This window comes from Lissotriton helveticus, chromosome 1_1 (assembly GCF_964261635.1).
Source record: "Lissotriton helveticus chromosome 1_1, aLisHel1.1, whole genome shotgun sequence".
Lineage (NCBI taxonomy): Eukaryota > Metazoa > Chordata > Amphibia > Caudata > Salamandridae > Lissotriton > Lissotriton helveticus.
This window is the reverse complement of record NC_136057.1, coordinates 1,275,374,313-1,275,399,996: the sequence shown is the minus strand read 5'-3', so window position 1 is coordinate 1,275,399,996 and position 25,684 is coordinate 1,275,374,313. Positions and strand designations below refer to the sequence as shown.

General features: G+C 44.7%; 1 protein-coding gene across 6 annotated transcripts in view; it reads left to right on the top strand.

Annotated features, from left to right (window-relative positions):
* Window positions 1-25,684, top strand: part of KMT2E (lysine methyltransferase 2E (inactive)) — a 2,078,550-nt gene that overhangs the window by 911,433 nt on the left and 1,141,433 nt on the right. For 4 of the 6 annotated variants that reach the window (XM_078680502.1, XM_078680521.1, XM_078680476.1 and 1 more), the window contains one exon: window positions 6,300-6,338. The exons of the other annotated variants lie outside the window; for them this stretch is intronic. In XM_078680502.1, the coding sequence (XP_078536628.1) occupies window positions 6,300-6,338 (39 nt within the window). The remainder of the gene's footprint in view (window positions 1-6,299; window positions 6,339-25,684) is intronic. 6 annotated transcript variants of the gene reach the window in all.

Genomic DNA, 25,684 nt, shown 5'->3' with positions numbered 1-25,684 from the left:
TACAGGTTAACCACCACTTTGGGGATAACTTCTGTGTAGTCTATGCAAAGCATATGATCTACAGCTCATATGCCTCGAACGGAAAATGCTTCTTACCCAGTATGCATCTGTTCTTGGCATGCAGAGCTGTAGACTCATATGCCCCCGCCCCCCTCCCGGGTACCTATGCCTGTTGCAGTAGCATCTTACTTAGATACATGCATTCATGGACATCTCCTTTTTTGCTACTCTAACTAGCTCCATTATCACCCGCTGTGGGAAAACAATCTAACAATGGAGTCGATGCCCATGCGCACTATCACCGAAAGGAGGAGTCACCTACCTCGTGACTGGAAAGACTTCTTCAAAGAAAAACAAAGTGCAAACATCCGGACCCAACACTAGATGGCGATCTATGCAAAGCAATTAATTCTACAGCTCTATGACAAGAACAGATCCATACAGGGTAAGTATCAGGGTCCTCTCTCCCTTGGGAGGTAGGACACCCACATCATGGGCTGTCCAACCCATGGGATTTTGAACCAGATCTATATTTCCATGTTGCTCAACACAACAGGGGTTAACCTTTGGGCACGCAACTCTCAGCAGAGGTCCACCAACTTATCTTCTGGTGGGCTACCCATTCCTCTTTGGAGCAGCTGCGCAGAGGACCGGCCCTGGAACATGAGCTCCACTGCACAGTGATTTAGCCATGCTATTTATTTATTTATTTATTTCTAAACTTATAAAGCGCAAACAAATACCACGAATGGTGTTACGGCGCTACGCAGACAGAGAGGCACCTCCTGTGCATTATTGAATGAATAGCCAGGTCTACACTTGCTTTCTAAAAATCATCAGTGAAGAACTGCTTTTTATATGGTGGGGCAAGGTATTCCAGAGCTTCGAGGCGGCCACCAAAAAGCGTCTGTCTCCCCATGTAACTGTTCTCACCCGTTGAATGTATAGGGATGCGGATGAGGCAGATCTTAACGCTCTCTTGGGGACATAGACCTGCAGTGATTCCCTAAAAAAGTCAGGTCCTTGGCTATTCAGTGCTTTGTATATAATACACAAAGCCTTGAATTTGGTTCTCTTTTTTACTGGGAGCCAGTGTAGTTGGTAAACGATAGTGGAAATGGGTGCGAACTTGGGAGTTTTGGTCAAAATTCGTGCAGCGGCATTCTGCACCATTTGTAGCTTTTAAAAGACCTGCTCCTGAGCATTCAGCAGAAGCCCGTTACAATAGTCCACCTTGGATAATACCAAGGAGGACATAAGGGTTTTCCTTGCTGACAGGGGAAGGTAAGGTAGCAACTTTTTCACTTTTCGTAGCGTGAAAAAGGAAGAGGAGACTACTGCATTGGCATGATTGGTGAAACTTAGTTTGTTGTCAAACAACACTCCTAGGTTTCTGACCTTTGAAACTGGGGTGGGTGGATTACCCATTTCAGGTGGCCACCAGATTGGGGACCAAGATGGTTTAAGGTCTCCAAACACCATTACCTCGGTCTTATCGGTGTTTAATTTTAGACAATTACTGTCCATCCAGTGACTGATGGCTCTCATGCCCGTCTGAAAGTTGGCTGCCACTTCGATCCCATTTTTATGCACTGCTAACACCAACTGAGTGTCGTCGGCGTACGAAGTCACTCCCATTCCATGGATTTTAATGACCCTCGCCAAGTCCGACACATAGATGTTAAAAAGTGTCGGACTTAGCGAGGATCCCCGGGGGACTCCGCAAGGCAGCACAAACGTGGGTGAATAGAAGTTTCCCATCTTGACCGACTGTTCTCTGTTAGACAGGAAAGAAGCCAAGAGCTCCGCAGCTTTGCCCTGTATGCCCATAGCTGTGACACGGTCGATCAGGATGTTATGATCGACCGTGTCAAAGGCCGCTGAGAGATCCAGCAAGATCAGAACAGCCGTACCACCCTGGTCCATGATCTGTCTGATCTCTTCAGAAGCCTTGATGAGCGCCGTCTCCATTCCATGTCCTCTCCTAAACCCAAACTGAGTGTTATCTAACAGGTTGTTATAATCAATGTAGCTAGCCAGCTGTTTGTTTATAACTTTTTCAAGTATTTTAGATGGAAAAGGAAGGGCTGCTATAGGGCGATAACTTTTTAATTCCAAGGTGTTAAGGGTGGGTTTCTTTAGAAGTGGCTTTATTATAGCAGTTTTCCATCTTTGAGGATATATTCCTGATTCACAGACGGTACTGCAGATGTTCTCCAGGATTGGAGCTACCACATCAGATGTTAATTTAATGATGGTCGGTGGGCAGGGATCCAGAGGGGAACCCGACATTGTTGTTTTAATGAGATCTTTTATTTCTGACAGTGATGGAGGAAGAAATTCATTCAGAGAGGAGGATGTGAGTTGTGAGTTCTTAAGGCTATCTGATGGTTCCTCTGTCATGATGTTATTGAATTTGTCGAAGATTTCTGTGACCTTGGTCCTGAAAAAGTCAGCCATTTGATCACAGAAATCTTGGGTAGTCTCAGTAGTATTGGCTGCTGGTATAGTTGTTAGTGTTGCCACTACCTGATATAGTTGCTTACTGGAGTTCTGGGCTTTTTCTATCTGTTCACAAAAATATTTGCTTTTTTCCAGTCTTAACATCTTCCTATAGCCTGATAGCACTTGTTTGTATCTTTCTTTATCGTTGTTGTCGTACTTAACTCGCCAGCACCTTTCTAGATTGCGGCATTTCTGTCTTTCCAATCTTAACAGTTCGGAGAACCAAGGGGCTGATGGTGTTGCACGATTTGGGCGCACTCTCTTTAGAGGTGCTACTAGATTAAAGGTGTCTGTGAGCCATTGGTTATAGTTATTTGCTGCTAGTTGAGGGTCTGACACTTTGGATGGTTTATTATTATCTAGTTTCTCAGATAGTGTATTCGTATCTAAGTTTTTCCAGTCCCTGCAAGACCTATGTTGCTTTTTTGTCGAGTGTTGATTTTTATATTTTTTAACACAGGCATAGAAGACCACCACTGCATGATCTGACCATACAATAGGAGTAACAGTAGGGGGGTAATGGCCGGATTGTTCGTGAATAAGCCGTCTAGAACATGACCTGCTTTGTGCGTAGGTAAGGTAACTAGCTGATTTAAACCGACGGCCTTAAAATCCTCAATAAGGCTCAGTGTATCTTTATCTGTTGTGTTTTCCAAATTCCAAAATGCTACAGTACCTGCAGTGTCATTAGGCCCATTTGGGTCACTGGATCCTCCTGGAAGCATCCATGCAGAGTGCAGGAAATGGGTGCTGAAACAGCAGCTCTTCTTCAGTCTGCTCTGGACCTGTTGCTATATTTATGGCGTCGCAGCTAAAGTTAAAACACTTCAGTTCCAACAGCAAGTGTCAGTCTTCAGGCAGTTAAACTTGCAGTACTCCTGTTCTCTTCTCGCCAGACTGGCCTCTGGGCCCACCTTAAGGAGGCCTCAGAAATCCTGCCTGGATTCAGCTATCTCCCATACTGCATCCCAGAACACTTCCCAGCCCTCACACTGTGGCGTGCAGATCCAACTCTTAGTCTGAGTATGGGAAGAAAGACCGGAATCACTTTAACTTAAAGTTATGCAGTTGTGTGCTCTGTCACTTGTTTGACACCTGGGGTTCTATTCTGTGGAATGTACTGTCTTTTGTAACAGGGTAAATAGCAGGGAAGTAAGTCTGTCTGTGGCTCTTTTACCAGGCAGCCATATTGTTGTTCCCTCTTCCATGCCCCTGTTAAATTTTAATTCTATGATTTTTCACCAACTTGCTCAAGATGAACAAATACAAGATTCTGACAAGTCAGAATGTACTGTGAGCACTTCAGGATCAGGACTGTTTGGGGTCCCTGGATTTGAAGAGAGCCTCCTTCGATAGTCTATAAATTAAAGTGACGCACACTATCAGTAGTTTGCAGTAGAGACTGTGCATTCGTCAGTTTGTCGTCCTTCCTTCCGGTTTCAAATCTTCAACGAGAGTGTTTCGCAAATGTATGGTAGTTGAGTTTTTTCATCCGCAAGATTATTTTCTTTACCCATCTCGTCTGGCTTTTGAGAGCAACGTTTGTGTCACAGCATCAAACGTTTTTGGAAAAATTGTTCTTTTGCACAACTTTGGTTTCTTGATGTTTGTGAAGAAGTCATTCTTGGTTTTGATTCAGTACCTCCAGTTAATAGATACATTTATAAACGCTTGGCAGTTAAAAGCCTTTTCTACCTCAAGAGAGGTTGTTAATCATAAATAATAGCATGTAGAAAATCTCCGTCTCACCTCTTCAAATGGTAAGAAAAGTACGTTTTGAATATATGTGCAATGATGGCCTTTTGTTTCCTAAATCAGTGTTTGAGGTTCAGTGTGCAAAGTTAATGGTGAGACTTGTGCAGTGGTGCATGATATTGCAGTGGAACAAATGTCTTTATCATTTAAAGAATTTGATTAACCTTCTATTTGAGGTTGATCAGGTCCTGCAGTCGTGTTTGTGTCCAACAATTGGACGACGGGCCATCTATTCTGTATTCCTTGAATCAATTTACAATTGTTATGGTTATATCACTTAAAGCTTGTGTAGTGCGTATCCTGAAGGTTTGACGTTTAATGCTCCTTGGACTACTCAAGAATTTACTCCTCATATAAATATGTTGGAGTTGACAGCGGCCAAGTTGGTCTGTTTCTCCCTTAACTTAAATACTTTCAGGTTGAAATACCTAAACAAATAAGACACGCTAATTTCACAACAGTTGTGCCCCATAGGCAAAGGGATTGGTCTGTCACCAGCCCTTTGTATGGAAGACAAAAATTTGAGAGCAGACCTTCATTGCAGGGTGTCCTCCTCTAATCTCAAATAGTCGATGCTCTAGAGAGAAGTCAACCAATTGATCAGGCTCTCGGGAACTCCGGACACTAATATATTTGCAACCAGAGAAAACAGGAATTATGATTATGTCCATTCTCTGAATTACCTGAAATAGACAGTCACTAAGGGGGCTGTTCCTTCTCTTTCATGAACATATACTCTGCACTTTTCTTCTTGTACCATTGGTTTAGACGGTCATTCAGAAGATTTGAACCATAAATCTACTGTCATAATGTCATAATGAATTGAGCAAAGTTTCAAATTGTACCTGGGCCTTATGCTTCTCTCCTCCTTTTCTTTGTATCAATGAATATTTGCTGTCTCAGCAGGTGGGAAAGCTGCTACTTCCAAATCTGCTTGCCTGGAACTTGAGAGGCTACCTTTGTCTGCCTTTCCGGTTCCTGAGGAAATGTTAACCATTATTTGGCCACCCATTATTCTTCTACTATGGCACTTTGTTTGACTAGATTCTTCATGTTTGTTGCCTGGTGCCATGATATTTTCATTAATTCCCATCATATAAGTACAGTTCAAAATTTACAGTTTCCCATTACCTGAACATCTAGATTTTGGATCTATATTCTTGAATGTCTGGTAGTATTACTGCCCACTGAACCGTTTCACGTTTCATCTTGGGATTTAAATTGGATCCTGACATTTATGGTGGGCTCTCCAATTTACCTTTTGCATTTGTGTGATTTGGCATTTCTTTCTTGGAAGATTGGTTTTCTTTTGGCTTTAACTTCAGCTAGGAGTGTCGGCAAGATGCAGGCCATTTCAGCATCTTGCCACTTTACTCCGTTTACCAAGTATAGGGTAACTTTAGGGGGTATGGCATAATTTCTTTCAAAGCTGTTTTTTGATTGTCATTGTGATTAGGTTTTGTGCTTGCCTTCAGTTTTTGCACATTTTAAGGATTACTTATTCTTTTCTGTTTAATTGGCATTTCAGGTTCTTCATTCCTGGCCTTCCTCATTTTGATAGGAGTTCAGAATTGAGTGGATAGTCTCACCAGTTCTACATCACTTTTCATAGCATAAATGTCAGTCCCGCTTGTTTTGCGGGAATTACAATAAACGCTGCATCCATGCAATTTGTTGTTGGTGATACGCTGTGGCAGAAGCATTTTGCCACTGTTGTTCTGGCTCCTTGAAGGGATTAAGTGAGAAATCTGTGGGAGATGCATCATCCATCAGAAAGAAAATTATAGAAGAAAAGTACCTTATTTATTGGCAGTAAAGGGATGTTACAGGGAGGGTATGGAGCTTTGTGGCTAGTGCACATAAAATGCTTCTCTAACAGTTCTTTGCCTTACTCTTCAGAATGAGTGTAAGTACTACCAGGTTTGTTAAGCATATACATGAAAAAGTGAAGTGCACTTTTAATGCATTGCCTTCTTTCTTTATTTTCATGTATCATTGTAAGCAATTATAAATTCTGCTCCTTGAATGTTTTATTTTAGGCCTTCCGTGAAGGATCAAGAAAATCATCAAGAGTAAAGGTAAAGGGTTTGTTTAATCCTAAATTACCAGTTGAGGGAAACTATGTTTTTAAAATGAGAGTGTAGAAGCCATTGCAAAAAAAAAAATTTTTAATTTGCTGGCATGCAGCAAAAGAACTAATATTGGTTAGGTAACACGAACATAGGTTCTGTATTATGGAATATTTATATATTTTCATAAACACTCAATAACTATGAAAATATGTGCAACACATTTAATATTGCGAGAAAAAAACTCTTTAAATACAACAATAGACACTATTTATCAAAGCATGACATTTGATTTCAGTTTTGATATATTTTTTAATGCAGTTGTGTAAAACAAAAAAAAGAACCTCAATGGAAAATTAAACATGAAATTAGTTAATATTGCTCTCAAAACCAGTTTCCATTCTCGTTTTAAAAACGTAAAACCATGGGAAATGATTCCCTATGCAGCAATTCATAGAAAAAATATATAAACCAAAGCCTTTAAGCTACCTATAGACCTCCACTATCCCAGCATAAAGCATATTTAACAGTTAGACTGCTTTTTCAACTCTTTCAATAGGATTCTTGTATACAAGGTTCAGCCCTTTAACTTTTTTGTTTAAAACAAATTGTTCATCGAACCGATTGGATGTTGCTGTATAGCAAAACAGCAGGAAAGTTTGCTTACAATGAGTTTTGAGATTTCACTCGTTTTTATCTTTATTGATTATCTACCTGTGGAAAACTGATTTTCTGACAAGAACATTTTACTCTGGGAATTTCATAAAACCTTTGTTTCACTTTTTGTTTTAACTTATTGTTTTCTTTTTGTTTCACTTTTTGTTTCACTTCTTGTTTCACTTTGTTTAACTGTGTTTTTTCTGTGTGTAAAATGAGTCATATCACCATTGTTACAGGAAGGATGAGTGAGAAATGTAACAGGTGTTGCTGGGCTAGGGGAAAAAAACCCTGCGATTGTGTCAGGTTTCCACAGCAGATTTGAAAACCAGCCTAAAAAGCACGATGGAAGAGCTGGACTTTTACCAAATACCTCTGTTCTCCCTTCTGATACCTCACATTTTCAGAGGCCTCCCACTATTTTGAATGATCTTGGCTTACTGGAATTTGATGTCCTAGGGGCATCAGTGTCATGGAAAAATCAACATCATAAAGACCTCTCCCTCATGGAGCCGTCGACCTAATGAAAGTAATCAATGTCATGGAGGTCTTGAGGTCATGGTTCAACATCATCAATAACTTCAGGGCATTGACGTTTTCGAAACTATTGACGTCATTAAAGGGGCTGCGATGTCATGGGGACCATAACATAAGGGGGATACACTTTGAGATGACTGAAGCCTTAATAATAGAACCCGTAATCCTTGAGAGGTGAGGCACATTATATGCCTTTGAAACCAGAAGGAGTAGACTCTACAAGTTCAAACAATGTCTGAGAAAAAAGAGCGATATTTAGCCTGCCTTATATAATCCTAAGGTTCGTACCTTCATCTGACATCAGTACCAAAGGGTCACAACACAAGCTTCTGTGATTCTCCAGACTGCGGTTCTGGTAAACATCACTTTTACTGCAAGGCCAAGCCTCTATAAAGGTTTTTTGCTACTACGTCATGCCATCAGGAGATAGCAGGATAAAGCATTAGAATAAATGTTGTGTTACGTGGGAATGTGTAAGCTTATGTTTGTCTACTCTGATGCACAGACTTATTCACCGGCACTAATTATTCTTTAAAAAGTCTTGAAATTGACTTTATGTTAAAGCCTCTGAACTTGCCACATAGCATTTTTTATAAACTTTAACCATTTCTTAAACAATTAAAGACTATTTCTCTTAGTGCACCACATTATTGATTCAAAATGCCACCACCAAAGTGTTAAAACTGTATATCTGCACATAAATCGCCACATTTCATTATCCAATGCTTTTTTCCATATGTCCTATGTTTCCCAGATGACCATTCTTCCACCTACTTATCTCTGATGAACTTGATCAGTCACTTCCAATGACTTTGTGTAATTTGTTACTATGTCACTATTCCTACAATGTCTTTCCGCTAGATGCCGTCAGAGACTGTGATGGGAATGAACAACCAGGTTGTTCAGGTATGGATGGACACAGTTTGTTGGTCCTGACGGAGACCTAAAAGGGGCTCCAGCACATTAACAAGCATCCTTGTTGGCGAATCCAGCAAAAAGAGTAGGATTTGAAAGTGAAAATCAAGAGACCCTTAATGCAGAAACACAGGAACCTTTGTGAATGTGGAGATAGGTGTTCTCCATGTTTAATGGTTTCGGTATCTTCCCTATTTAAGTTAAGGGAATGATATGCTATAAAGAGGCCATATTGAATCTTATCAGTGAGATAAATAAATTGCAGAATGAGTGGCACAGCCCGCAACCAAATGACCACATAACTGCACTGCTCTGGCATTATCTCCCAGAATCTGTCGACATCGAATTGTATTAAACCTCACTCGACCCAGCACAATAAGTTTACGTTTGTCGGCCATGGATGGTATGTAAAGAACCAGACTGCAGAATAAAATAAACCTCTGAGATGCCCGATATCTGCAACTTGTATAGGCTCACTGTAGGCCATCAACTGGAAGGGGAGCTGAGCTCTGAATGCAGCACCACAAACATCGAGGAAAAGACAGCACAATTGAGATGCATCTGTTCCTGCAACCCTGGAGAAGACATGGATCTATTGGACAACTTGTGGTGCCCGTGGAAAGCGCTACCCAATGGTAAGGGCAACAGCAGATCTGAGGTGAGCAAAGATGACTCTCAGGAGGTTTGTGTCCGGATGGGTAGTAGAGTAGGACTTTGGGTTAAGTAACATGCAGCCAGGCCACTGGGGCTAGTATGGCACATATGATTGACTGCATCAGCCAGCTCCAATGAAGCGACATCGCCACTGGCAGAAAACGCTTACAAGGCTGCAAGCTGTATCCACCCCTGACAGTGGTGGTGTACATGGAGGAGGGGACAAAGCTCTTGGAGTTTGGCATGTTGGGAACCCGGTCCCCGCCCAAAGTTACAGAAGGGGGATAAAAAGGTGAGAAGCCCTAGAGATCGAGGCCTATCCTCTCTCTAGATAAACTCCCACACCCCCTCTACCAACTATTAAAGACCTGTATGGACAATAGATGCAAGGGCCTAACTCTCACCACTGCGAGATATCTGAAATAACTTAACCTGGGCAGGTTGCAACTGAGAAGCTAATGTTAGCAATTCTTCCGATTAGTTTCTGACCTGAGAGTCTCCCAGATCCATATTTGGGAGCTGGCAGTACATCTGCTGAAAGACTGAAACCAGAACCTTGAGATTCGGACATTAAAGAAATAACTACTCTAAGTCTCTGCTCTTGAAAGTGCCTGGATGTATACTCACTCATAGCAAGGACATTAACCCACTTTAAAATGTGTTTGTTCCACAACAGCTATCCACACGCCTGGTGTGCAACTGCTAATGCTGCACTTGCTGCTAATAATCTTCAACGGTGGAAGTAAGAGACGGCAGAAACAATCTTATCAGAGCAAAGACAGACAAAAACCTTATTTGAGAATCCAAAATGCACAAAAACTACTGAGGAAGTGGAATCTACACTGGCCACAGACACTACTGCTTTCCTAACCAAATATTCTGATATCTGCACTGCTGCTGGGAATGAAGAGCCTTAGACCATCAATACTACTATAGAATCCTTAAGTATAAGATTACATTGCATGAAGGTACATATTGTCAAACATGCCTGCAACAAAGCAGAGCATCTTAAGGATGGTTCCTCCATTACCAAGGAGACTCCTCAGAATGTAAAGGTTTCTGCTACTGTCAAAGCTAAAATTGAAGATTTAGAAGCTCTCTCGAGAAATAATATATACATAGTCAGGGTCCTGGAATCTTCTGCATCTGGTAAAATAGAAATGTTTGTTGAAGGTATAATCGTTAACTTGTTTCACAGAAACCACTTCTCTAATCTAATGGTCATTGAGCGTGCTCTACCTGGACCCATTATAGCAAAGTTCTTCAGTGACAACGATACTACCCTTTGACTTGCTGTAGTGAAAGAAATCCTGGAATTTCAAGGCAGTAGACTATTCCTGATTTCTGACTTCATAGCAGGGTTACAAAGAGCATTGCGCTTTTTCGCAGAGGCTAAAAACTCATAGTTTAAAAAAAATCTATGTTTATTGCAGTTTAAAATGTACAGTACAGTGCAACAAAAGCACAGTAAAGTTTGCAAATGTCAGACATGCAGCGTGCAACGCTCAAGGCACATACCAGGATCATAAAGGTGCGACCACATGTACATGATAGTAACTGACGTTGATGTACTTTAACAGACTGCGTGATATGACAACCATTCTGTCAGTGTCAAAATATGAGGTGCCCACCTGTGCAGAGTGAAACAAACAAAACCAATAACAAATGACAACAGACGCTAGAGGAGTGGTACATTATCTGTAGTGGTAAACAATAAGCTATCAAATGGGGGCTAGGCTGGGCAACAGAGGTAGAAAAGGAAGTCCGAGCAAGTCAGCATGCAACCTTATGGGTATTCAGTTAAAATATTGAGTTGGAAATGCCGACTTACACAAATATCGAGTTTTAAATATCGTGACACAGAAATATCGACAGCAAGAATATCGAATGTAAGGTAAGACATATAGATTTCAACCATATAGAAGTCATTAATATCGTTTGCAAAAATATAGTTGTTTAAAATTGTTTTTTTAATTAGTGTTATGTATTTTAGTATATACTTTAAATGTATGTGATTTTTTTGTTTAAGTATTGTCTTTTTTGTATTCATATGTTACATTTATAGTAGTTATTAATAATATTTAAATGACATTTTTAGTTTAGTTCTGTAGCAGGTTGATAATTAATAATAAATTGATAATTCATTTTGTTAATTGTTCAATTATATTTTTTTGGGGGGTGAGTTTTGGGTTTGTTGGGGTGAAAGGTGGGAAGTTATTTTGAATTAATTAGTTAATTAATTGACAATTAAATATGGAAATTGTTTAATCTTAGTTGCAGGTTGTGGGGTTTTTAGGGGTAAAGGTTGGGCAGTCTTTTTTATTTATTAATTATTTGCTAATTAATATTAATTAATAATTAGTTAAGGTACTTTTAAAAAAAAATATGTGGGGGGGTTTTGGTTTATAGGGGGCGCCATAAGTAGGCATTCCAGCAAACAACTAGAGTGCTGACCTGAACCCTCTATCCCCACGAGGGCAGGTTTGCTTCACTGTGTCCCTTCTCCTGCCCTGCCCAGCCAGCCATTCAGCAGCTCTGCGTGGATTCAGGACTACCCCCTAGGACGCAGTGAGTTTAAAATGTACACCACAGATTCAATTGATTTTTTACCATTTCACATTTAAAATAAGTGCAATTCAGTACAGGATTATGCGCGCCTCTAAAAACACACTGTAGTCGCTTTCGGTGCTTGACTAGTACCGTGCTAGTGACCCTCTGTCAGTTTCTCCCTTGTGGGGATTATAGGGGTAAAGGGTGGGAAGTTAATTAATGTTCGAGGCATATGAGCTGCAGATTACACACTATGCATAGATGGCCACCTAGTGTTGGGCCCGGATGTTTGCAGTTTGTTTTGTTGTAGAAAGTCTGTCGGAGTCACGAGATAGGTGACTCCTCCTTAGGATGATACTGCGCATGGGCATCGGCTCCATCCCCAGATTGTATTTTTCCGCCACCGGGCTCGGATGTGTTCCAGCGCTCCGTGTTGGAACCGATTTCCTTCGGCGCGCAATCCTCACCAAAAACTTCAAAACTTAGTTTCGAAAGCTTTCCAGTCAACGCTAATCTTCAAACATCGAGGATCTCGATTCCGGTTGTCGACGACGGCCTTCGGGCCTACCTAGGCCTCAACTCCAGCTAATGGAAAGGACGCCATTTAAAAAGTGTCCTCAATGTAAGTCGAAGTTTCCCCACACCGAATTGCATGAGGTGTGTAACCTCTGTCTCTCTCCGGAGCACAAGGCGAAACACTGTTCAGCTTGTGCCTCTTTCCGCTCCAAAAAGACTATCCGCGACCGAAGAGCGAGGAGAACAATGGTTCAAAGATCTTCAGCTCCGATTCCGGACGACATCTACGAGGAGGGCGTCAACGTCCCTGAACAGCACGACGTCGACAGCAGCTCCGAAGCGGACAATTCTGAAGTCGAGGACATCACTCGTGCGCAGCGAGTGGTAAGTAAGACCGCGTCAACCCCGACCCCTCCTCGACACAGAAGCCGCCCGGTCAACCCTCTCCCTCAGGCTCAGGTGCACACCGTCCAACCGCTTCTACTGCCCCACCTTCGGGCCCGGCTAAGTAGCTAACCAAGCCTTCAGGCGACTCTAGCTCGAGTCGACCGTCACATGGTGCACACATACCGGCACCGAAAAAGACCACGGCCCCCGACTTCCAAGTCATAGGCACCGAAGCACACCACTACCCCTTCGGCACCGAAACCCAGGCCGGAACCAAGCGAGCCCGCTTCGGATTCCAAAACGCCACCGGAACCGAAAAGATCAACGGATCCGAAAAGGTCATCGGATCCAAAAACTATACCGGAACCGAAAAAACACTTGGAACCGAAAAAAGCTTTGGAGCCGAAAAAGACGGCTGCCTCCCCAGTGAAAGACATTGCCAAAAAACCAAAGCAAGCCATCTCGGTGCACAAGACTTCCTCCGCACCAAAAGAACAATCCCCTGCAGTGGATTTATCCTACCCAGACCCTGCGCAAAAGACTCTGGCCAAGGACCCAATCACTGGACACTTAGTTTTGGCTACAAAGAAGCGACCACTGGACACACCAGCTCCAGCTCCGCATTCAAAGAAAAAGGACATGGCTACCTCTCCCTTAAGACTGCCTTCCCCTTCTCTTTCACCTGTACCATCACCACCATCACCACCACCACAGCATTCTCCAGCATCTCCTATCACACCACACAGGGATGATAGCTCTGACGATATGGGGGGTAACACACCTGATCCAACAACGTCCACAGGATCCCCAGACCCGTGGGAGAATTAAACTACCCCAGATGTCCCAAATGTCCCTCAGGATGACATATACTCCTCAAGGCCTTCCTCTCCAGAAGACACTATAGGGTTTAATGAATTAATTCACAGGGCTGCACATTATCATGGTGTAGACATTTATACAGACCCTATTGAGGAAGACTTCCTTATGGATACTTTCGACAATGCACAAATGTCTTCATCTATCTTGCCCATGCTTAAAGGAGTGATCAAGCATGCTCCTGTAGTCTTCAAAGACCCAGTCAGAACTCGGGTCATTAACCCTCGGATGGAGAAAAAATATAAAGCTGCCCCATCAGTCCCAGCATATATTAAAGGCCCAGTACCACTAGACTCACTTGAAGTTTCCAACGCACGCTAGAGAGCAAACTCACAAACTTCGGGTGAGGCTGCACCACCAGATAAAGAGTCTAAGCTACTGGAAGCATCAGGCAAAAGAACAGTGTCTCAAGCAGCAAACATGTGGCGTATCGCCAATACACAGGCACTGCTAGCCAGATATGACAGGGCACATTACGATGAGCTAGAGTCACTAATGAGGCACCTCCCTGACAAGTACAAGGATAGAGCAAACGAGCTCCTCCAGGGGGGGTAAAAACATCACAAACACCTCCATTAGGTGTGCCCTCGATGCAGCAGACACGGCCTCTAGGGAAGTTAACACCAGCATCTTGATACGCAGACACGCCTGGCTGCGCATATCAGGGTTCAAACCAGAGGTACAAAGCGCCATTATTAACCAACCCTTTGACGAACAACACCTATTTGGACCAGAGATAGATGTTTCATTAGAGAAAATGAAAAAAGATACAGACGCCACCAAATCTATGGGAGCCCTGCAGTCGCAGGCTCCCAGACTTTCATTTCGTCTCTCAAACTATCGAGGTGCCACCAGAGAATACACTTCAGACACAGCTTCCACCTCGTACAAAGCCCCTACACAGTCTACGTACAGTAAAGGCTACCAAAAGGGTGGGTACAGGGGTAACAATAACAAAGGCAGAGGCAAAAATAACAACTCACGCTCTGCCTCTACCCCTGCCCAATGACTCCCTTCCCCTTCCCCCGCCTCATTCCACTCCTGTCGGGGGAAGACTTCAACAGTACCTGCCAGCCTGGGAAAACATCACATCAGACAGGTGGGTGCTCCAAATAATTCAATCAGGTTATTGTCTGGAACTAACATCTACCCCCCCCCCCCCCAAACATACCACCCAAGCAACGTCCAATGTCACAGGAACATTTAACATTACTCAGACAGAAGGTATTATCCCTCCTGCAGACCAATGCAATAGAAGTAGTTCCAGAGCATCACAAAAACAAAGGAGTATACTCCCTATATTTCCTAATACCAAAGAAGGACGGATCTCTAAGACCCATCCTAGACCTCAGACCTCTAAACATTTAGATACAGTCAAATCATTTTAATATGGTCACACTACAACAAGTCCTCCCATTACTGGGATTAAACGACTTCCTTGTCACTCTAGATCTCAAAGACGCATACTTTCATATTCCCATCCACGCAGCACACAGAAAATATCTCAGATTTGTGCTAGACGGACAACACTACCAGTTCAAAGTGCTCCCATTCGGAGTCACAACAGCGCCAAGGGTGTTTACCAAATGCCTAGCAGTAGTAGCGGCACACCTAAGAAGACAACACATTCACGTCTTCCCATATCTGGACGACTGGCTCATAAAAGCCAGCTCACACAAACAGTGTGTGCAAAACACTCAAGCTACTATTCAACTGCTTCACGACTTGGGATTCACAGTAAATCACGTCAAGTCGCACCTGCATCCCTCGCACATACAACAATATCTCGGCGCTACAATAAACACCCAATTAACACTAGCTTATCCCTCTCCAGCCAGGATAACAAGTGTACAAGCTCTCCTAACAAAATTCAAACCACAACACTCGCTACCAGCTCGAGTGTTCATGCAACTCATAGGAATGATGGCATCTTGCATATCTGTAGTACCTCACGCAAGATTGCAAATGCGTCCACTTCAAGAGTGCCTAGCACGCCAATGGGACCAGGCTCAAGGTCAATTAAGAGACCTAGTGTTGGTAGACGGTCAGACTCATCGTTCTCTGCAATGGTGGAACACCAAAAACCTTTCCAAAGGACGACCGTTTGTAGAGCCAGTTCCCCAAATAGTCATGACAGCGGACGCATCGCTCTCCGGCTGGGGATCCCATCTACTGCAGCACACCACGCAGGGCAGGTGGGCACCGCAAACATGTGTCAGGCAAGGCTGTCCTAGTCCGCACAGACAATATGACAGTTATGTACTACATAAACAAACAGGGGGGGGGGGCACACTCTCTGCAGCTCTCTCAGTTAGCTCAGCAGATATGGAGATGGGCTATACCACTAAAAATCTTCCTCTTAGCCCAACACGTCCCAGGAGTACAAAACACTATCGCAGATCTGCTAAGTTGACAAACACAGCAGATCCACGAGTGGGAGCTTCACCCGCAAGTTCTTCATCCGTTCTTCCAAATGTGGGGACAACCTCAGATAGACCTCTTTGCCACCCACGAAAACGCAAAATGCCCAAACTTTGCTGGCAGATACCCACACCCACTGTCCAAGGGCAATGCGATATGGATGAACTGGTCAAGACTATTTGCGTACACTTTTCCTCCTCTCCCACTACTTCCCTTAGTGGTGCGCAAACTACAACAACATTCCCTGACACTCATTCTAGTTGCTCCAACTTGGGCCAGACAACCGTGGTACACCACGCTGCTGTAAATGTCTGTGGTGCCACATCAAAAACTAAATCTATCTCCAAGCCTACTAACGCAGAACCATGGAGAGATCAGACACCCGGACCCAGCTCAGCTCAACCTAGCTATCTGGCTCCTGAGGTCATAGAGTTGGGTTACCTCAACCTTCCTCTGGAATGCAAGAACATCATTAAAGAAGCTAGACATCCCACTACCAGAGCATGCTATGCTGCTAAGTGGAAACGCTTTATCATATACTGCCAAAACAACCAAATAGATCCCTTAGACGTGTCTATACAACACATCATAGGATATCTTTTACACCTTCAAAAGTGTAACTTAGCATATACGTCTATCAGACTACACCTTGCTGCTATTGCAGCATACTTACAAAACAGACAACATTTGTCTCTGTTTAGAGTACCAGCTATTAAAGCTTTCATGGAAGGACTCAAAAAAATAATTCCTCCCAGAACGCCACCAACACCAGTGTGGAACCTAAACATTGTTCTTACAAGGTTAATGGGTCCTCCCTTTGAACCACTACATAAATGTGAATTGCAATTCCTAACTTGGAAAGTAGCTTTTCTGGTAGCAATTACTTCTCTTAGAAGAGTTAGTGAACTACAAGCATTTACCATTCAAGAACCCTTTTTGCAAATGCATCATAACAAAGTGGTTCTTCGTACTAATCCCAAATTCCTGCCTAAAGTCATTTCACCATTCCATCTATATCAACCCGTTGAGCTGCCCGTATTCGTCTCACAGCTTCAAACAGTCGCAGAAAGCGCTCTACACACCTTAGATGTTAAAAGAGCACTGCTGTACTATATCGAAAGAACACAATCGTTTCGTAAAACAAAACAACTTTTTGTGACATTTTTGCCACCACATAAAGGCAACCCTATATCAAAATCAGGGATCGCCAGATGGATAGTTAAATGCATACAAATCTGTTACCAAAAAAGCAAAACGCATGTTAACAATTCCTCCAAAAGCCCACTCGACAAGAAAGATGGGGGCTTCAATGGCATTCTTAGGGAACACACCCTTAGATGACATATGCAAAGCAGCTACATGGCTTACACCGCACACATTCACAAAGCATTATTGTGTAGCTGTGCAAACTAAACAACAAGCCACTGTGGGCCAGGCTGTATTAAAAACACTGTTTCATACAACTGCAACAGATACGGGTGGTCGCCGCTAGGTGTGGGTACTGCTATACAATCTATGCATAGTGTGTAATCTGCAGCTCATATGCCTCGAACAGAAAATGCTACTTACCAGTATGCATCTGTTCTTGGCATGTAGAGCTGCAGAGTTACACACGCCCACCCGCCTCTCCAGCTACCTTTATCTGTTCCAGTATTATCTTAATTAGATACAAATCACATGAACATCACTACTTCTTGTACAGCTCCATCACTTCCCTAATGGCGAAAAACAATCTGGGGATGGAGCCGATGCCCATGCTCAGAATCATCCTAAGGAGTAGTCACCTATCTCGTGACTCCGAAAGACTTTCTACAACAAAACAAACTGCCAACATCCAGGCCCAACACTAGGTGGCCATCTATGCATAGTGTGTAACTCTGCAGCTCTACATGCCAAGAACAGATGCATACTGGTAAGTAGCATTTTCCTTTTCTGTGGTTTTAATTTGTATTTTAAATTAGTATTTGTTTAATTGATAAGTACGTTAATTATGCAACTGCATTTGTTTTTATTTTAGATGTGAGTTGTGTGGTATTATAGGGTAGGAAGTGAATAATTGTGAATAATTTGTAAATATAAATGATTTGTTTGAAAATTATTTTTTAATTATTAAAATATGTGTAGGTATTTGTGATATGTAATTAACATTATAATATTTTATTTTTTTATTTTTAATATAAAATATATTTGTATTTGAATTTTTAACATTTATTTTTTTAATTACTTTTTTTATTTTGTTGATATCTTGTTTGTTTTTAATTTTGAACTAACTGGAGTGGGAATAGTAATTGTAATCTCTCCGCTATCCAACACTTTCCCTACTGTTGCACTCACTGGAGTGGGAATAGTAATTTTTACCCAATAGCTATCCAACACTTTCCCTACTGTTGCACTCACTGGAGTGTGAATAGTAATTTTTACCCCATAGCTATCCAACACTTTCCTTACAGTTGCCCTCACTGGAGTGGGAATGGTATATTTTACTCTTCCGCTATCCAACACTTTCCCTACAGTTGCCCTGACTGGAGTGGGAATGTTGAATTTTACCCCTTTGCTCTTTAACAGTTTCCTTGGTGTTATATTGGCATGAATGGGTGCAGTAAATAGTTTCTATGTGTAATTTATCTCTTTTACTACTGTTGCATTTATTGTAGGGAAATTTGTACATTTTATTTTTATCCATCCATAATATTTATGTATCTGATAGAGACTACTAGCTGCAGATTCCTTAACTTCCCTTCGCAGGCGTGACATCAGCGAGGTCACATAAGCCCCACCCCGGCGCGCTGACGTCAGTTTTCTTCTTTTCCGCTTGCAACGCGGACCCGGATCGTGTACTCCTGGCCTGTTTTCAGGTTTTCCCTTTTTCGCCTTGGGCGTTTTTTTGTCTTGAGAACAGTGTGTGAATGCCTTCGGGCTTCAAAATGTGCTCATCTTGTGCGCGGCAGATGTTGGCGACGGACCCTCACTCCATTTGCATGTGACGTTTGGGAGAGCACCACGACTCCACAGACTGTGAGACGTGTCCGCTACTGAAACCGAAGTCCCGGCGGGAGCGCCGGATAAAACTCCTCTCAGCACGCATGCCCAGGTCGGCATCTTCACTGCGTCCGTCCACTGCTGATGAGTTCAAGAACCGCTGCATGCTTCTCCCACATCGTCCCTCTCCCAGGCCGCACGAGCGTCGCTCACCTGTTGGTAAGGGTCGCAGTTTGTCCCCGAGGGCCGGTCCTCGGTCTGTTGGAGGCATGGGTTCTCCATGGGTGGTGTGGCACCGCGCGTTGTCACCCTATCCGTCGGGCTGCGACCCTTCGGGGTTCCCTCTTTCGGACCACGGCACCTCTGCCTCGCCGCAAACCCTTGCGGGGGTCCCTGTGGTGTTGCAGGAGGTTGCCGGAGCTAGGTGCGTGTCCCCAAGTCCCCCTCGGTCTTCTGGGCAGGCTGTGGCATTGTCCGAGGCTGAGGTGACACCGCTCAGGCGCTGGCGGTTGCTGGCCCTGACGGCGCTGCAGGGGCCGTCTATGGGTCGGGCGTGTCTACGAGCCCCCCTTGTGCCTCCTTCCAGGCGGCTGCTCGTTGAGGGTTGACTCGATGCCTTTTCGGTACCGTTCCTTAGTCGCCCGACTCCGGCCCAGCCGCAGTCTCCTGCGCCGCGTGTTGGAGCGGAGGTCGTTCCGGCGTCCCCATTCGGCGCCGATTGACGTTGACCTGCCCCCGGTGGTGGACTCTACTGCGCCTGACCGGCGTCGGGTTGCCGATTCTTCTTTGGATGCCCCCTCCTCCCTAGAAGTTCGGCGGTTGATGGTTTTGTCTGCTCCGGAGATGGGTCACCGCGTCGTGGCTTTTTCCCCGGCATCGTCTAAGGGCGGCTCCTCGCCGTCACCGCACCTGCAGTCTTCGCCGGAGGTGCCTCAGGTCCCCCATTCCTCTGCCTCGTTCCCCCTTTCCGCTCTTGGCCTTTCCTTCCTCCGGTGGGGCTGGGGTATGGCCGCCTTAGCTTACAGCCGTCGCCCACAGAGGAGCTGCTTTCTCCGCTGTGGGGCCCTATGGAGGCGGGTGCTGCTTTCGCTCGGACTGTTTCTATGGCTGCGGTCATCTTGTGCATGGGCGATCCAGCTGCCCATTTCCCCACGGATCATCTTCTGGAGGTCCTCCATCAGGGCTCTGGTGGTCAGGAGCTGCTTCTTCCCTTTGAGGCTTCACTCCATTCTTCACTTTTGGGGGCTTTGGGGGCAACCAGCCACGGGGGACCCGGTGCCCCAACAACTTCTGCACCGGCACCGCCCTGCGTCGAAGGACCCTCTCTGTCTTTCCCTTCACCCTTCTACCAGGGCTACCAGGGGTCCTCTTCTACAGACTACCTTTTCCTCCCTGCCATCGGTGTTGTTGTCTCCCCCATCACGGGAGGCCCGCTGGTTAGATACCTGGGGGCGCAATATTTTCGCCTCTACCAACGCGGCTTTGCGGGCCCTTAACACTCTGTGTGTCCTGGCTAGGGTCACTTCTTGCTTGTGGGACTCGGCTGAGTTCCTTCTGTCTGCTGTTTCTCGGGAGGGTGCCATTGTTGATCTGCGGCACCATGTGTTGGATGGCCGGGAGCTGGCGTCTTTCATGCTTCGCTCAGCCTTGGACATTTCGTAGGTGCTTGGTCATACTATGGCTTCTTCTGTGGCCCTTCGCTGACATGCCTGGCTCGGATAGTGTGTTCCCGTAGAACGTTCGGGAACCGTTGGTGGACCTTCTCTTTGATGGCACTCTTTTGTTCCATGCCCCTGCGAACTCTGCCCTTCAGAGGTTTCTGGCGGGACTTAGTCCTCCTCCCCCCCCCCCCCCTCAGTGACCGGTGAGTCATTCTACTTTTGAGAGGTGTTCTTCTGTTGTGTTCTGGTGCCTTGTTGCGGATATCCCTCGTTGTGTGTGTTCTGTGTGATTATTGTGCTATCCGGTCCTTTTGTTGGACTTTGGTGCTGTTGGCTGCTGGTCCGGCCCCCTTTTTAGGTCTTGCGCCTAGCGTTGCAGTGCACAGCATTGCTCGCGCAAGAAATTTAGTGGCTAGAAATTTGGTTTCAGAAGCTGACCTAGGAATGGCACACGCACGGGCGTGTGCTTATTTTCTTTTGTGGCACGCTATTGAGCTTTGCGTGCGTGTTTTTTACCAAGAGAGCACGCAATAGGCCAAAGGCGGACGCATTGCTCCGCCCATGGCCTATTGGTGTCTATTACGCGCACCGGCCGTCATGTGGTTTCAGTTATCGTGCCCAGACACGGGCACGATAATTGAAACCACATGGTTCGCAGTGGCGCGCGCACCACTCGCTGGCTTGTTCTTTTTTTTGGGGGGGGGGAATCCATTTCTCAGGGAAGCAACTACATGAAAGAAGCCGTGTTTTGTTGGATGAAAGTCTACCTATTTTTATGTCGTTGGCAGACGGTGAAATCGTTAAGCTTCACAGCAGACAATATTCGTAGCATATACATTGTCACCAATGGAGGTTGCTTTGGTCAGCGCCTGGCTTTTATCCAGAATCACCTGTAGCACATACCCAGACTGTGTCTGCCTTCGGAAGGCAGATCTGCTCTTTAAGTAAAGTCAACAGCAAGGGCTTTTCAAAATCTGCAGGAAGACAACAGCAACAGGCACCACATTTCAGTGTTTTCAAGACCTGTTCTAAGTGAATGAAAGTAACCTTGATGACAGCAATGGGACTAGTGCTGATGACAATTAAAATAGCGTTGATGATACCATTGGGACTAGTGCTCCTGACAACAATGAGAATAGCACTGATGATAACAATGGGACTAGTGCCGATGCGAACAATGAGAATAGCACTGCTAACCATGGGACTAGTGCTGATGCCAACAATGAGAATAGCACTGATGATAACAATGGGACTAGTGCCGATGCGAACAATGAGAATAGGACTGATAACCATGGGACTAGTGCCGATGCCAACAATGAGAATAGCACTGATAATCATGAGACTAGTGCCCATGACAACATAGAGAATAGCGCTGATGATACCAATGGGGTTAGTGCCCATGACAACAATGAGATTAGCACTGATGATACCAATGGGACTAGTGCCGATGCCAACAATGAGAATAGCACTGATGATAACAATGGGAATAGTGCTGATGCGAACAATGAGAATAGCACCGATAACCATGGGACTAGTGCTGAAGCCAACAATGAGAATAGCACTGATGATAACAATGGGACTAGTGCCCATGCCAACAATGAGAATAGCACTGATGATAACAATGGGACTAGTGCCCATGCCAACAATGAGAATAGCACTGATAACCATGGGACTAGTGCCCATGACAACAATAAGAATAGCGTTGATGATACCAATGGGACTAGTGCTGATGCCAACAATGAGAATAGCGCTGATGATACCAATGGGACTAGTGCCCATGCCAACAATGAGAATAGCGCTGATGATAAGAATGGGACTAGTGCCGATGCCAACAATGAGAATAGCGCTGATGATAACAATGGGACTAGTGCCCATGACAACAATGAGAATAGCGCTGATGATACCAAGGGGACTAGTGCCCATGCCAACAATGAGAATAGCACTGATGAAAACTATGGGACTAGTGCCCTTCCCAACAATGAGAATAGCACTGATGATAACCATGGGACTAGTGCCGATGCCAACAATGAGAATAGCACTGATAACCATGGGACTAGTGCCAATGCCAAAAATGAGAATTGCACTGATGATAATGGGACTAGTGCCGATGCCATCAATGAGAATAGCACTGATCATAACAATGGGACTAGTGCTGATGCCAACAATGAGAATAGCACTGATGATAACAATGGGACTAGTGCTGATGCAAACAATGAGAATAGCACTGATAACCATGGGACTAGTGCCCATGACAACAATGAGAATAGCACTGATGATACCAATAGGACTAGTGCCCATGACAACAATGAGAATAGCAGTGGTGATACCAATGGGACTAGTGCTCATGCCAACAATGAGAATAGCGCTAATGATAACAATGGGATTAGTGCTGATGCCAGCAATGAGAATAGCACTGATAACCATGGGACTAGTGCCCATGACAACAATGAGATTAGCGCTGATGATACCAATGGGACTAGTGCCGATGAAAACAATGAGAATAGCGCCAATGATACCAATGGAACTAGTGCCCATGCCAACAATGATAATAGCGCTGTTGATATCCATGGGACTAGTGCCAATGACAACTATGAGAATAGCGCTGATGATACCAGTGGGACTAGTGCCAATGCCAACAATGAGAATAGCACTGATAATCATGGGACTTGTGCCCATGACAACAATGAGAATAGCACTGATGTTAACAATGGGACTAGTGATGATGACAACAATGAGAATAGCACTGATGATAACATTGGGACTAGTGCCTATGCCAACAATGAGAATAGCACTGATAACCATGGTACTAGTGCCCATGGCAACAATAAGAATAGCGTTGATGATACCAATGGGACTAGTGCCGATGACAACAATGAGAATAGCGCTGATGATATCAATGGGACTAGTGCCGATGCCAGCAATGAGAATAGCACTGATAACCATGGGACTAGTGCCCATGACAACAATGAGAATAACGCTGATGATACCAATGGAACTAGTGCTGATGCCAACAATGAGAATAGCACTGATAATAACAATGGAACTAGTGCCGATGCCAACAATGAGAATAGCACTGATGATAACAATGGGACTAGTGCCGATGCCAACAATGAGAATAGCCCTGATGATAACAATGGTACTAGTGCCGATGCCAACAAAGAGAATAGAACTGATGATAACAATGGGACTTTTGTTCATGACAGCAATGAGAATAGCACTGATAACCATGGGACTAGTGCCCATGACAATAATGAGAATAGCCCTGATGATAACAACGTGACTATTGGAGACGATAACAATGAAAATAGCTCTGATGATAACAGTGGGACTAGTGCTAACGAGAACAGTGAGAATAGCGCTGATGACAACAATGAGACTAGTGCTGATGACAACACTAATGACAACAACAAGAATAGCGCTGATGATCACAATGAGACTAATGCCGATGACAACGAGACTAGTGCCGATGACAAAGGGTCTAGTGCCGATGACCACAATAAGAATAGCGCTGATGATAACAGGAATAGTACAGATGGCAAAACTGCATGATTAAGAGACTGATACTCAGGGTCCACACTGCTCATTCATAGGAGACCCTGTCCTAGACTCACATGCCTCTCATCAGTGTGCACACTGGTCTTTAACCATATTCCTTCAACAGATTCTAGCACATTATTACAGGTTAATATGTTCCTTGTGAGGCCTCCTGACTCCTGCCATTGGGATTTAAGTTCGGCCACTATGTTGATTATATTTCCAGTGCTGGAGCATTGTGCTTTTGGTAACACAAAGCCATCTCGTGCTTTACCTGTACTTTTTTGTTTTTGTGAGTAACGTTAAAAAAGCCAGTATGCGCTGTAGAAAGGGCTTTTCGGTAACATCAAGCATTTGCAATGCAATAGGTCTCACATTTACGCGAGTTTGAGCTATTGGCATTGTAAATGACAATGGCTTTTATTTATGTTTCAAAAACCAAAACATAAATAAAAGGCAGTGTCATTTACAATAAAAATAGCTGAAACTCTCGCAAATGCGAGACCTATTGCATTGCAAATGCTTGTTGGATTTTAGTTTTGGCTGTTGGTCAGCCGTGTGGGCCCTGAGACTAGTCCTTCTGTGTATTCTTTTTGGCTGATTGGCAAGCCATCTGCAGTTCCTCAGCGAGTCTTCTTTGTTGTCCTCTGCTGCGGATATTTTATCCTAAGAGGGTTCCCATGTTCTTGGGACGTAACGTGCCCTATGTGGGGTAGTGATAGCTATTATATAGCCCTATTATGTGCTGGGGAGGTGTGGTCGTCCTTTGGGCCTCTGCTCGCCGTGGCGTCACGGTATGTCGCGGGTGCGATCTCCTCTTTCTTCTTCCGTCTGTTCTTTTAGCAGTGCGACCGTCCCTGTCTTGGCTGCTGCTTGAGGCTGGGACTCCACTACTTAGTGGATTGGTCCCGTCAGGTGCGATCCCCCTTTGGGGTCGTTCGGGACGGTTTACTAGTCCTGCCCTTTGTTCTGAGCTTTGTCCCGAGCCTGGCGTAGTCCGGGCGTTTAGTTCAGTGGCGTTGTCAGCAGCTGGCTGCCCCGCCTGCTCTTCTGTTCTGTGGCCGGCGACCTTGGCTTTGCCTGGGTCGTTGGGGGCCTAGTTTTTTCTTCTTCCGCATGCCCTTCTTGCTACGGCGCTGTTCTGTCTTGACTTGAGCTGTGAGGGGCTCGACAGCCCTCTTCACTGGGTTGTTTCCCGGTGGAGGGCTTTGCTGTACTTGTGCCCCTTCTCCTTGGAGTCTGTAGGTGGCTCTTCTTCCTCTGCGTTGTCTGTACCTTGGGGCTTCCGGTGGAGGTCCCTGGTACGTTGACAGGGCTTGAGGCGGTCTGGCCTCCTTCGTTTTACCCTTGCTTCTCCTGTGGTGGAGGCTGGGTTGTCTCTTGTCGTTATGACACATCCCCTGTGGGGCTGGTGTTCCCCCACAATTCTGAGGTTCTGTTCAGCTCAGGGTCTGTGGCTCATCCCCTGTTGTGGTGGACGGGGCTATTTTTTCCCTGTCCCCGTGACTGGTCCCCTGTTGGGGGTCTTGTGAGAGAGGTCCTCTCGCAGACCCTCCTCCCCTTTGGGTATGGCTAGGGTATCTATCTACGTTGTGGAATCTGCGGCTAGTAGTCTCTATCAGATGTACGAGTTACTTACCTTCGGTAACGGTGTATCTGGTAGAGACT